We start from the raw sequence: 12,958 nt of genomic DNA, 5'->3' as shown, positions 1-12,958 counted from the left end.
GACGTTTAGTTTGCACCTCACATCTCTCAACTACTCATTCCATCAAGTTTTAACCTTCTCTCCAATCTAAATCTTTTCAAGTGATCGTCGTATACAACATGGCTGATCGCTACGTTGCCGTCCATCAGACACCAAATGGCCCTGGTGATGCCCGTCCTACTGCAATCCAGATCATCAAAGATGAGCAGTTGGAAGGAAAGCTCTCTGGACATGTTGCCTTTGTCACTGGTTGCTCATCTGGTATCGGCACTGAGACAGCGCGAGCTCTCCACCTCGCCGGAGCTACTCTTTTCCTGACGGCTCGCAGCCTGTCCAAAGCTCGAGCTGCGCTGCAAGATATTGCAGACAGCAGTCGTGTTCATTTTCTCCAACTAGATCTCGAATCTTTCGAAAGCGTACGCACTTGTGCAGCCGAGTTCCTGTCTAAGAGCAAGTCACTGAATATACTGGTCCTGAACGCGGGCGTCATGACACCTCCTGAAGGCCGGACCAAAGACGGCTTTGAGACACAATTCGGCACGAACCACTTGGCACATTTCCTGCTCTTTAATCTCCTTCAGCCCGCGTTGTTGGCTAGCGTTACCCCACAGAGGGCGTCTCGGGTTGTCGTCGTGAGCTCTGTTGCCCATCGATTTGGAGAAGTCCAGTTTGATGACGTTAACTTTGAAGGACACTATGACCCTATGGCCACCTATGCGCAGAGCAAGACGGCTAACCTGTGGACTGCTAATGAGATTGAGCGACGTTATGGTGCTCAAGGTATCCATGCTTGGAGTCTCCAGCCCGGCGCCGTTCAAACGGATCTAATGCGTCACTTGGGCGAAGAGCACAAGGGAGCAATAAACACGGATCCGTACCTTTCCAAGATTTTCAAGAACCCTGAGCAGGGGGCTGCAACGAGTGTTTGGGCTGCGACTGCTGCGGTGTTGGAGGGCACGGGTGGTAAATACCTGGAAAACTGTCAGATTATCGGAGCGTGGGATCCTTCATCCGGTATGTGGGCTCCGGGATATGGAACCCATGCATATGATACGGAAAAGGCAAAGAAGCTATGGGAAAAGTCTATTCAGTGGGCAGGGTTATAAAAGACTTGAATATTAAGCCAAGTCTTAGAGCTTGGCTAATATGCCAATACCTTCCACGGCCGAAAGGGTACAAATGTACTCTTAGTGGGCGACTTCCATCACTTTTTAGCACGCAGAAATATTATTTGTGTTCAATGTCAATAACGAAATCCAGCGGCTATATTTCCACCTTTTGCTGTGCTTAAAGTTCCTACAACGAACAGTGATTGTGACTACTAATCTAAGTCGTAAGCCCACGTACAGATGCTCCCATAATGTGTTTTCTTAAAGATAATCAAACACTAGCCTTTTCTCAAAATGGAGAGTGTCTTGCAGCTATCTCTTATTATTAGTCAATGGCTATATGAAATATGGCAACAGGTGCCTGTTTAGGAAAGTAATGATACGTCCTAATATCACGGCGATTGACAACCCAGTCCAAGCTTCATCGACTTCAATTTCATCATGACAACCAGAGAAGAAAAACCAGAGCAGCATTGGACATTGTACCTATTAGTAATCATAGCGTTTGGATCATGAGCTATTCTGAAAAGCTGTTGTGGCTGCCACCAGAATAACGATCAAAAATGCAGCTGCTTCAGGATTAAATATTGCGATTAGGCGTAGATCAGACTATCCAATTGTTATCGAACTATCAGACAATGGGCTCGAATGAGAAGATTCTCCGTCAGTGAATAGCTTAAAAGTTGGTTGAAAACACTGAGGAATTACACTAGTCATAACAGTTGTTCGGAGGGCGCGCAAAGAGTAACCCGCTGTATATAGCAAATGCACGGTTGAAAGCTTGTATTATGAAGCAAGAGACTGTGTTTCAACGCTAATGCTATGGATTTAATCCACGCCTCCGCTTTACTGCCAAGCATCCAGAGGCCCAAACCCATCCCAAGCCGAAAGCATCCAATTACCAGTAATGCCGCATATGCCGCACGCAGCTCAACGGCCGACTTCGGGATCTTTACGCCGTGAAATTCGCTCTTTGATCAATTTCCATTATGTTTTTTCCAATGCCATGGTGGAGCAGTGAATGTATATGCAGCATTCGAGAGATTTTCGGGTGACATTTCCCAAACGAGGCAAGGGATGGTGCCATGGCGATCCCAGAATGGAAATAAGTGAGGAGAGCACAACAGCTGGAAGCGGCAAAAGGCGGTTCTGGTTACTAAGGATGATGCCAATGAGCTGAGCTTACATGGCGTAAAGCTTAAAGCTTGCCCTGGAGAAGTGCGGGCAGAGAGAGGCCTCATTCTCCTCATTTCTCGTTTGCTCTGCGTCCAACTCATCCAACTTTGCATCTTCAACACCATCTGCATTCCATCTCCAGAATTCCCCGTGATAACATTGAACGCTGCTGCTTCGACCATGGCCATCCGCGTTGGAACAGCCTCGCCCAACACCCAGGCCACAACGCCCCTCACCCTCGCCCACCTCCACGACATAGTCTCTCGTGCTGCTGCTCAAAGAATCGATATCCTTTTACTGCCCGAAGCCTTCATCGGCGGCTACCCGCGCGGCACGTCGTTCGGCTGCGTCGTCGGAAGCCGTACCGCCGAGGGCCGCGAGTCATTCGCCCAGTATTTTGACAAAGCAATTGATCTCGGCGACACCGTTGGCGATGGCAGCGCGGGAGCCGGAGTCAAGTGGGTGAGGCGGGAATTGCCTGGCTATGAGCTTGGCGGGAGCGGTCGAGGCGATGGCTCGCGAGAGGAGCTGGAGCGGATTGCGCGCGACACGGGCGTCTTTTATGTTACGGGATGCATTGAGAAGGCGGGCGGCAGCTTGTACTGCGCGGCGGTTTATGTGTGTCCCAAGGAGGGCATCATAGGCAAGCGCCGCAAGGTGATGCCGGTAAGCTCAGTCTCTAATCTAAGTAGTGATGCTTCATTCCACTTCATCTGACATCGACTAACACGCATCATCTTCCTTGTAAGACCGGCACTGAGCGCCTCATGTGGGCCCAAGGCCATCCCTCCACTCTCCGAGCTGTCACGACCTTCGTCCGAGGCCAACGCATCAACCTCGCCGCCGCCATCTGCTGGGAAAACTACATGCCTCTCCTCCGCCAATCCCTCTACGCCCAAAACATCAACCTCTATCTCGCCCCCACCGCCGACGGCCGCGAAGGCTGGCTCAGTTTGATGCGCACAATCGGCATCGAGGGCCGCTGCTTCGTCGTCAGCAGCAACATGTGCGTCCGTGGCGAGCCGGATTCCGCTGATACTGGAGACCGGGATGTGGTGCCAGTGACCGGGGGCTCGAGACGCGGAACGGTCGGAGGCCGGAGGACTTCGGCGGTGGTTGCTGACGATGGCTTCGAGTTTGCGGTGCCGCCGCCCAAGGTGAGGCACGGACGACGGAAGAGCGTGTTTGACGAGGACGGCAACGAGATTGTGCTCTCATGTCCGGCAGATAATGGAGATAAGCAGGAAGAAGAGCAACAACAAGCTGAAGAGCAGCAGAGACAACAGCTTCAAAATTATCAACTCCCCAAAGTACAGGAAGACGAACCAGCCAGGCAACAAGACCACTTGCAACACCAAACTCAGCCCGCAGCCGCTTTCAAAGCTCCCCACTTCCTCTCCCGCGGTGGCTCTTCCATCGTTTCTCCCTTTGGCGATGTCATTGCTGGTCCGCAGTGGGAAGACGAGGACAGCCTCATCTACGCCGACATTGACCTGCGCGACTGCATCCGCGGCAGACTCGACCTAGATGCAGCGGGAAGTTACTCGAGAAACGATGCATTCAAGCTCACTGTTGACGGATTGGATTTGGATCCGCTGCCGTATTAGGATTGAGGAGAGACAAAAATACTCAGTCACCTCGGAAAGTATTGTGTGAGCGTAAACTAATGAAATGATCAAATCGAGATTGATGATGTAGTACCTGATAGTACCTATGTAAACAATATGACATGATATGATAAACAAGTTGATATCCTTCTCTTCATTCGCAGTACAATGATTCCATCTAAATTCACAAATACCCCATTCCAACACGCTATCATGTGAAACAAACCACAAACAAATAAATAAAGACAGTTGCTTTGATCCTCTCTGCCATTATAACGCCAACTGATGCAAATGCTTCCTCACACTTCCTTTTCGCCCTCACAAGTTGCGATCATTGTTCGGCTGCGGTCTTTGGCACGGCCGCCAACCCTTTTCTGCGCTGCATTCCTCAGCCTCTTCTTTCCTTTGTCTCTCCAACGCCGCCTGCGCCAAAATCTCTCGCCGACTGAGTCCTGAACTGCTCAATTTGCTGCCGCCCAGGACAAACTCGCCGCCAGTCCAGCCGCCATCATCCTCGTGAACGTCCTCGTCGTCTTGGTCCTGGCCAGAGATGTGGTATCGTGATGACTCGCCGATTGTCCGGCCGTTGGACTTCCAGTCGGCAGCATCCACCTCGCGCTCAATCTGATGGCAGAGATCCCAGAACTGTCGGTCGTGAGGGCCATGGACGTTGTGGGTGAGCTCGTGACACAGAGTCTTGCGGATTGTCTTGTAGTCGCGATAGCCGTCGTGAGCGTCAGTCCGTAGTCGCAGCTCAATCACTTCGCCTTGGTTGCGGTTCAGGCCCAGGATGCGCGTTGTTCCCTCGTGTGTTGATTCAGTGTGTGCCAGTGGCTCCATCTCCGTCAAAAGAGCAACGGTAAACTTGTGCTTGCGCATGGCAGCCCTGATGCCCGCATCCTCTTTGAGCCGATTCAGCAGCTTGAGGCTGCGCTCGGGATGCGGTAATCCGCTGAGTGGCCGCACCTGCAAGAAAGTGTATTTGGAATCTTCCGCAGATTGCAGTCCGCGACGCCGAACCGGGCCTTTAGCCTTTGCCTTGGACCGCTGCGCCTCCCGTGCTGCCTTGATCTTGCTGAGCTTCTGGCACATGGCCTGAACAGCCTGGACGTCGGCAGTTGTTGATCCCATGACTGTGACGGTCTTTCCGGCGAGGTTCCTGACCTGATACTCGGGGTCCTTGAAGGGGTGCTTGAGGAAGGGACCCTTGGGCACCATCACCTTGATGTTCTCAAAGGGAATCTCCAGCACAGCCTCGATCTCGTGGAACAAGTCGGTGACGGTGAGATCGGCCTCGATCTCAAAGGGAAACTTGTGGCCGCGATGCGACACGGTGACGCTGACCGTCTCCCGATCGGCCGCGCTCTCACCATCGCTCTCACCCTCGCTCTCGTGTTCGTGGTGATGCTCCTGGTCCATGTCGGGCGCTGACGTTGACGCTGACGCTGCTGACGGCGCCGCATCTACTTGCATGTCGCCGGTGGCTTCTGCGCCGATCGCTTCATTGTTGTCGATGAGTTTGTTTGTTGGTGACGGCATTTGTTGCTGTTGCTGTGATGTTGTGTCGCTGTCGCGGTCTAGAGTCGGGTGATATTTGTTTGGCGGCGATGCGACATCAATCATGATGGGTGGTGTTTTGCTTGGATTAGGCACAAGCAAGAAGTAGAAACGAAAAACAAAATTTAATTAAGTGACGTCAAAATGTTTTATCGTCAATCGATAAATATATACAAATACCTAGCGGCACCTATATATATTTCCTGATCTTTATTGAGTTGTTTAGGGGAGAAGCTGTTGATGACAAATCTAACATGCGATGCGCCCCGGAGATGCGACAGGCAGAGGCAAGCACTTATATACCCAGCTGAGCTAGGCCGTTGAATAAGAGGGATGCATACGTATGCCTGCCCAAAGCTGGTGCTAGTATAATACTCCGTATTTACGCGTATAATCAAACAGCAAGAAGGTTATTATTATTAAACGCCGTTGAAACGAGCAAGAAGAAGCTGCCAGCTCCCGCTTACCTCATTACTCATGGCACTCCCGCCCTGCAAAGCGATGCGGCAAGTGCGACCTGCTGCTCCTCCCTGTCGGTGATTCGGGCACCTTCGGCAGGTGCTTGGTAATACGTCACGGCGGCCTCTGCCTACCCCCCTTTTTATGCTGTTTTGGGGCTAGCGCCATCTGAGGCCCCTCCTTTTTCTCCAGACCCGAACGCCGAGTACAGGGCTGCGCCACACGAGCACCGCCCCAGCTTGCAAATTGCTTGTCCCGAGATTGTGCCGCAGAGGTGATGGCTGAGGCTGGGGAGTGGCTAGTGAGTGGCGGAGAAATGTCGGACCCCTGCAATTCCCCGAGATGAATGGGCAAGATGGAGTAAGCAGATGAAAAAGGTGACAGATTTTTGCGTGGCTTGACTAAGCTTTTTTGTTAAGCTCTCTTTGCGTTGTATTTCTCCATGTTATTTCGGCGATGGTTGGCCGGGTATTGCCAGGTTATTGCCAGAAGCGTTTACCGCTACCAGTTGCCGAGGCTATTAGCTGTAATTACAGTAATTACAGTAATAGTATTAGTACTGCATTAGCTGATATTCCCCTGCTGAATCACCCTGCATCTCCCGCTTTGGCTACCTATTTCGCCTCTCCCGCCAGCCCTGCCCGTGCCGGATCACCGGGTCCCCCGATCGATGATCCCGCCGCACGTTTCGCTAATGCAGGGTCCCTGTCTCTATTTTTGCCTTGAGCTCTTCTACAGTAGCAAAAAATAGATGCCGTGCATGACACTTGATTGGAATTAAAGCAGCTGTCAGGAACCATCATGTGATGCTGGACGATCCACCAGAGCTCAAGTAGCCTACTATGTACACCCGCGAACCACGAATTGGCCACAATGACGTCGTTGCCTCCTTAAAGAAGTAAACTATTCCAGGTCAAGTATTTGCTATTCGATTCTCTATGTTCATGTGCTCTATAAACAAACATGTTAAACTACTGTGCGTGGTCACGCGTCTACTCTGCCACCTTGATGATAATCTTTCCCACATGTCGGCCTGCAGCCATGTGGTCAACCGCGTCCTTGGCCTCGTCAAGCGCAAAGACACGATCAATCAGTGGCTGAAGACTGATCTTTCGCTCAGCCAAATGAGCATTTAGTGCCTCAAAGTCGGACTTTGTGCCTACAGCAATGCCCCTGTACTTGTATTAGCCATGGACCGTCAGGATTTGTCATTCACAGAACGTACTGGATATTGGCACGCTTCCAGAGGAGCTTCAAAAGCTCGCTGGGGTTCCAATCCCCGGTGAATCCACCAAGGAAGCCCACAACCTTAATCGACCCGCCCGTCGCAAGGGAGTCAATGTTTGAGGCAATGGATCCCGGGCCAATGTTGTTGACAACGATGGCGGCGCCCCTGCCGTTGGTGATGCGCTGGACCTCTGCGCTGATATCGGGCGTGGTCTTGTAGTTGATGCCCGTGATGAGGGGGCTCAACTTCTGAAGCTGGGCGATTTTGGCGTCGGAGGATGACGTGATGATGGTCTTGATGCCGGCGTCGATGAGGAGGAGGAGGGCAAACATGCTGACACCTCCAGTGCCTATTGAAAAGAGCATTCAGTCAATATGATGCTACATAATGCGGATTACAGCGATGGCGGTGGGTGGAATTCACCTTCCAGAAGAACGTAGCTGCTCTCTGGTGACAGCTTCTTCAGCCCGTTAATGCTGGACCATGCAGTAACACCAGCGCAAGCAATCGTAGATGCCTGCACAAAGACCAGTTCGTCAGTTCACCTCATTCCTCTCAAAGGTACAACAAATGGTGATCAATTGAAGCCTCACCTCATCCCAAGACAGATGCTCCGGCAGTCGCACAAGAATATCCTCCGAAAAAACAGCATACTCGCCCAAAACACCCTCCACGTCTCCTCCCAGGCCCTGCAGCGGCTCCAACTCATCGCCCGTAAAGAAGTTGACAAAGAAAATTGGCGAAACGTGGTCTCCGACCTTGAACTTTTGCACGGCCGACCCGACTGCGGCGACTTCGGCGGCGGCATCAGAGGCCGGGATGCCGTTGTCTAGGATTGGGGCTGGATATGCGCCGTTGAGCATGGCGATGTCGCGGTAGTTGAGGGAGACGGAGTGGATTTTGAGCAGGACATCTTTGGGACCGAGGTTTTTGGGAGTGGTTTCGGTGGTTTGGTTGATGGTTAGAGGTACGGTTCCGGTGGTACGGCGGTAGGTCTTGTAAGTTTCTGGGATGGCCATGGTGTTGACTTGTTGACTTGTTAGTAGAGATATTGGAAAGATGCGCTGATGAAGTGGTAGATGTTATAAAAGAGGATTGTCGATATTGTTTCAAATTTTTCATCTTGATGATGGCATCCCGCATCTATTATACTGTTCCCATTCATCTTCGCGTCAACATTAAATCGGGACATGTCAATCTCCATGGACCACTCTATTGCCGCATCGCATACACCAGATCCACCAACTCAAGGCCAATCACAAACCCGTGCTTGGCTACATTTCCTCCTCTCAATCGATTATAAATTCAATTCCGTTAATCATACCCAGTCCTTCTTGAATCCGTCGGGCATAACTGACAGCTGCCGGGGTGCGCATTCGGAGATTAGCCCGGCTCGCAGTCCCTAGAACGACAAGAGGGGGTGCAAAAATCAAGGGACTCTCCCAGTTTGTGTTACTTCTACGGACATAGGAAGTGTCAGAGATGGTCTACAGCAACTCTTTTCTCCGCTGTCAAAGTTTTTAATTTGTGGACGCGCGACAATTAATTTTTTCAACGTTAAACTTGGGCTGACAAATGCGGAAATAAGATGTCAGTTGATGGCTGAAAAACTAAACCAGAAATAATTGCTTAAAATGGAAATCTCGCATGAGTCCCGAAAGTTTAGCGGGGCATCTGGCGGAGTGGGTAGAGATCGTCCGGCGGAGTGGATAGAGAGATAGAGAGCATCTGGCGGAGTGGATAGAGAAGCATCAGGAGAGTTGCTCTTCATAGGCTGTTTAACTTGTTGAGTAATTGGAGCTACTATTTCTCTCAACTATCTTTCATCGGAGGGATTTGCGAAGAGTTTGCCGGCATCCGGAAAACAAATTGAGTTGTAAACCCGAGAGCAATTAATAACAGTGTAACTCTAGATGCTGAATCATAGGTAACTTTAATTTGAAACCCTTGCGGTGATCAAAACAAGGAGGAAAGCATTGTCAAGAAGATATTCGTAATTCTCTAATAATACACAATTATAACTCCGTCAACTACAGTAGCATAAAATTACTCAGCTACATCTTGGTCTCATTATCCACAGCAACCATCACCACCCGGCATTCAATCTTTGTAAACCGTTACCAATGCTTCCGTGTCCGCCTCCGTGTCCGCTCCCGCCTCGTCCGGTATTTTTGTTTTTACCGTAGAAATCAAGTCGCCAACTCAGTTTGGCCCTCCAACAGCAAATATACCCTCCTTCCAACTTCCCGTCTGCAAAACCTCCTCCTTGACAAACGCATATCCCACATTACTAAACTTGCCAACATCATGCTCTTTTAATATCATCAAACATTGATTCCATAGATTCACAAGGAGTCCAAATGCTCCATTGTTGTACTGCTCCCATTGGCCGATCAGGACAGCTGTATGCGATCCGCTCCCCTGCGGCACAACCTCCCAGTTGCCCGTGGTGTCAGAGCTAAACACGGTTGCAGATGTCGTCTCCTGTTGGCTTTGCTTCACAGATGTCGCCAGAGCGTTGAACCGGAAGTACCCACTGGCATTCATTATCCCTGTGGGTGTATTGGCAAGCCTCCAGCCAGAGTCCATGATATCTCCAATATCCTTCATACCATCCTTCGTCTCTAGGAGAGGCCTATACGCAGCATCAAGCACAGGAAAGACAGGCAGGGTCGACAACTCCGGGTGCGGCAGCGTTTTCGTCGCAATGGCCAACCACTCAGCGTGTTCTCCTCTCCCCAAAATGCCCTGCATCAAGGCAATTGTCGCCTTCAGTCGATCCTCTTTTTTGAATATGCTCGTATCAAGCGTCACTCCCATGATACCCATCACGCTAAACACAACGTCGACAGGGAACTTCGCCGATCGCATAAATGAACACCGCCAAATCGCGGTATACATGCCTGGCTTGCCCTTCATGTCCATCGCATCAATCAGCTCCCTGACGCGCGGTCGGTCGCGCGACATTTCGCCAAAAAGCCGAATCTTAAAGTCCTCAGACGGCAACTTCATTTCGTTGCCCTTCAAGTCGTGCATGCTTACGCCTCTTCCCTTCATGGCCATTTCCAGTGTAGTCTTTAGATTCGCAATTGCCGCAACGCCTTTCTCAATCTCCTTTACTTCCATGGACATATTCGACTGGATGTAGCAGTCGCCGCGATCCCACTCAAACAGGCATTTCACCGAAGGCGGCGCAATTGCCTCTTGAAGCGTCCATGCTCGAGTCGCCCACGACGTCTCTTCCGTGAGAGAAGTGAGTCTCTGGAGACCGCCGGGAGCAACGATACATTCTTTGCAGGATCGGTAAATGTCGTACATGCGCTGAATCTGCCACCCCTTGTCGTCTTCATCCGCCTGGAGAATGCACAGAGCGTCCAGCCAAAGGAGTTTACACCCCTGCTGTTCGGCCGCCAGAGAAACAAGTCTCAGCATCTCCACAGATAACGGATCATCCTTCTCGCAACCTTTAACATGAAACCTCGGGAGCGGAGATTTCACGTTGGGGTGAGGAGGAAGGCCTCTCCAGACGTACGAGGTGACGGCATATGGCAGCAAAGGAAGATCTTCATACTCCAGGACGTGAATCGTTGATTTATGGGCGAAAGCGTCAACGTCGAGGAACCGGAATCTGCGTGCAGTGGCTCCGTTGAGGGCGAGTGCCTGATCGACGATGTCGCCAAACGCAATGTGCAGAATCGTTTTCCCTCCCAAGTCTGGCATTTCCGACAATAAGAGACGATATAATGAGATGAAGAGACAATATTTAAATTTTCAATTAAAGAAAAAGAAATCAAGCACGAGAATCGCAGAGCGGGGGTGCCTTAAATACTAACACGTACGTTACAATCAATAGCACCAATATTGGGCATCGCGGGATAATAATTGGCGGGGCAGCGGCATCAGGCCAATCAGTGAAGCTACAAGCAGCATCTCGATGCGAATATTGGTCTGGCGGGTCCCAAATTTGGCGGTTAGAGGCTGCTTGGGAGACGAGAACGGCTAGAGCTTGTGATGATCCCCAGCTGAATCAATAGCTTCTCTCACATGCATGGCTCCCATGTAGTGTCACGTATAGTGCCACTCATCCAATACGAAGATGGTAGTGAATATTCACAAGGAGTTGTTGTTGACTAGGTATATGGAAATGCAAACACATCTACTCGTATTATCATCACCATCATCATGCACTCCTGTCCAAGTCAAACAGCCCGCTTTCGAAAGAGTAGAATAGAACCTCATCCTCCCATCATCCCCAAGTAGCCGCTCCATCCAATCTCATGTCGTATAGTATAAAAATATAGATATATATATATAAAATGGCGTCCGTCTCTTACATGTATCTCTCGCACGTCCATCATCATCGCATCTACTTGTTCATGCTCGTGTCATGTATGCCATGCAAGGTTCATATTTCTCACACCATCGTACAAAGAAAACGCCAACTCCCCGCAGTCGTTTCCCCTTCAAAGTATATAAAATATCATATCAATGTCTTTAATGCCTGTTTCTCCCTCATTAATGCCTATAACTCTTTTTTGTTTTCCCTCAGTCCTATGACCGGCTCACGCCAAGCGTCTCTAGCCTCTGGCATGAGGGCATCTTATACGCCTCGGCAGCGGCCATCTTTTCAGGGTCCTGGTAAAACCATCCCATGGCATTCTCTCTCAATTGCCTCTTGTGCATGGCTTCGTTCTCACACTCATACCGCAGTTGACGCACAAATTGAATTTCGGCTGTACGGTCCAGCTGAGTCAACTTGGACTTGCTATATGAGGCTACTTCGACGGGTGAGAAAAAGTATTTGACACCGAGGTTTGGTGTTGTGCGGCCCTCAGTGAAGGGCGCTCTGGGTTTGTCGAAAACCATGCCCGGAGTGGCGGGCGTGGAGGAACCGCCAGAGAAGATGGATGTAATGAGAGGCACAATGAAGAAGAGGAGGATGGGGAGGAGACCCAGCAGCGTCTGGAGCCCGTGTTGTTCTTGTTGAGGAGGGCCGCCCTGGGCCTCTCGCGGTCTCGCTCGGGGCATGCCGCCACCGAATTGGTGTACTCGAATGCCGGGGCCGCCGCCAAAATTGAAGACAAATTGGGGACCTGTATCAAACGCTTAATCGTCAGCATGTCTTGTCGACAACACATCAATGCTCGTGGATTCCACTCACCTCCAAAGCCGCCGCCAAAGGGACCGCCACCGCCGCCAAAGAAGCGCGCAAACATCTCCTCGGGTGTCATTTCGTCCTCTCCCCAGCCACCGCCTCCCGCTGCTGCGGCTTGCCGTGACCCGAAGCCCGAGAAGGGATTCTGGGAGCGGGCGCTCTCGAACCGGCTATCGGGGTCTGTTCCGAACTTATCGAATTTCTCCCTCTTCTCCTTGTCGCCCAAGATGCCAAAGGCGCGGCTGACCATCTTGAAGGCCTCATCGGCGTGTTCGTGGCCATTCTTATCAGGATGTGTCAGCAGCGACTGTTTCCTGTACGCCTTCTTGATGTCCGAGTCGGAGCACGAGGTGCGGACGGTCTCGAGGCCCAGGATGTCGTAAAAGGCGGTGGGCTTGCATTTTCGGATTCGAAGGACGGCCGCCTTTTGCTCGACGGTGTAGGTGCGGCCCTGGTTGCCCTGGTTGTGTTCGCGAGAACGAGCGGAACCGCCCGTGTCAGCGCCGGAGGCCGTGGCTTCTGGCATTGAATCTGCGACGAGGGACGATGTGGGAGTTGCGAGTTGCGAGTCGGAATTCGAGGAGCAGAGCAAAGAGCAAAGTCGGTGTCGATGGATTTGAGCACGCTGCAGCGAGTTGATGATGGATTTCCGTCAAACGGAACCAGGCAAATTCTTCTTTTCTCGCCA

The 12,958-nt window shown here is 51.1% G+C and overlaps 6 protein-coding genes across 6 annotated transcripts; 2 read left to right on the top strand and 4 right to left on the bottom strand.

The window, feature by feature from the left end:
- Positions 1-98: 98 nt before the first annotated feature.
- On the top strand, positions 99-1,085 carry TRIVIDRAFT_40045 (uncharacterized protein; the record flags this gene model as incomplete). The annotated part of the gene is made up of 1 exon (XM_014094922.1): positions 99-1,085. The coding sequence occupies one exon, from the start codon at positions 99-101 to the stop codon at positions 1,083-1,085; it is 987 nt and encodes a 328-aa protein (XP_013950397.1).
- A 1,275-nt stretch (positions 1,086-2,360) lies between these two features.
- On the bottom strand, positions 2,361-5,673 carry TRIVIDRAFT_187574 (uncharacterized protein; the record flags this gene model as incomplete). The annotated part of the gene is made up of 2 exons (XM_014094920.1): positions 2,361-2,930; positions 3,014-5,673. One exon carries the CDS (start codon positions 5,492-5,494, stop codon positions 4,190-4,192), a length of 1,305 nt encoding a protein of 434 aa, XP_013950395.1.
- Positions 2,445-3,871, top strand: TRIVIDRAFT_163831 (uncharacterized protein; the record flags this gene model as incomplete). The annotated part of the gene is made up of 4 exons (XM_014094921.1): positions 2,445-2,930; positions 3,014-3,278; positions 3,309-3,482; positions 3,576-3,871. The coding sequence occupies 4 exons, from the start codon at positions 2,445-2,447 to the stop codon at positions 3,869-3,871; spliced, it is 1,221 nt and encodes a 406-aa protein (XP_013950396.1).
- Positions 5,674-6,879: 1,206 nt separating the features above from the next.
- On the bottom strand, positions 6,880-8,134 carry TRIVIDRAFT_64989 (uncharacterized protein; the record flags this gene model as incomplete). Its single annotated transcript, XM_014094919.1, has 4 exons — positions 6,880-7,060; positions 7,113-7,464; positions 7,539-7,632; positions 7,709-8,134. 4 exons carry the CDS (start codon positions 8,132-8,134, stop codon positions 6,880-6,882), a joined length of 1,053 nt encoding a protein of 350 aa, XP_013950394.1.
- Positions 8,135-9,353: 1,219 nt separating this feature from the next.
- TRIVIDRAFT_134702 (uncharacterized protein) lies at positions 9,354-10,811 on the bottom strand (the record flags this gene model as incomplete). Its single annotated transcript, XM_014094918.1, has 1 exon — positions 9,354-10,811. A coding segment is annotated over one exon (1,458 nt), but the record flags the coding sequence as incomplete, so codon positions are not given.
- Positions 10,812-11,666: 855 nt separating this feature from the next.
- TRIVIDRAFT_163452 (uncharacterized protein) lies at positions 11,667-12,796 on the bottom strand (the record flags this gene model as incomplete). Its single annotated transcript, XM_014094917.1, has 2 exons — positions 11,667-12,220; positions 12,247-12,796. The coding sequence occupies 2 exons, from the start codon at positions 12,794-12,796 to the stop codon at positions 11,667-11,669; spliced, it is 1,104 nt and encodes a 367-aa protein (XP_013950392.1).
- Positions 12,797-12,958: the final 162 nt, after the last annotated feature.

The sequence above is a fragment of the Trichoderma virens genome (assembly GCF_000170995.1).
Source record: "Trichoderma virens Gv29-8 chromosome Unknown TRIVIscaffold_91, whole genome shotgun sequence".
NCBI lineage: Eukaryota > Fungi > Ascomycota > Sordariomycetes > Hypocreales > Hypocreaceae > Trichoderma > Trichoderma virens.
Note: the sequence above shows the minus strand (reverse complement) of the source record. Positions and strands in the feature narration are given on the sequence as shown.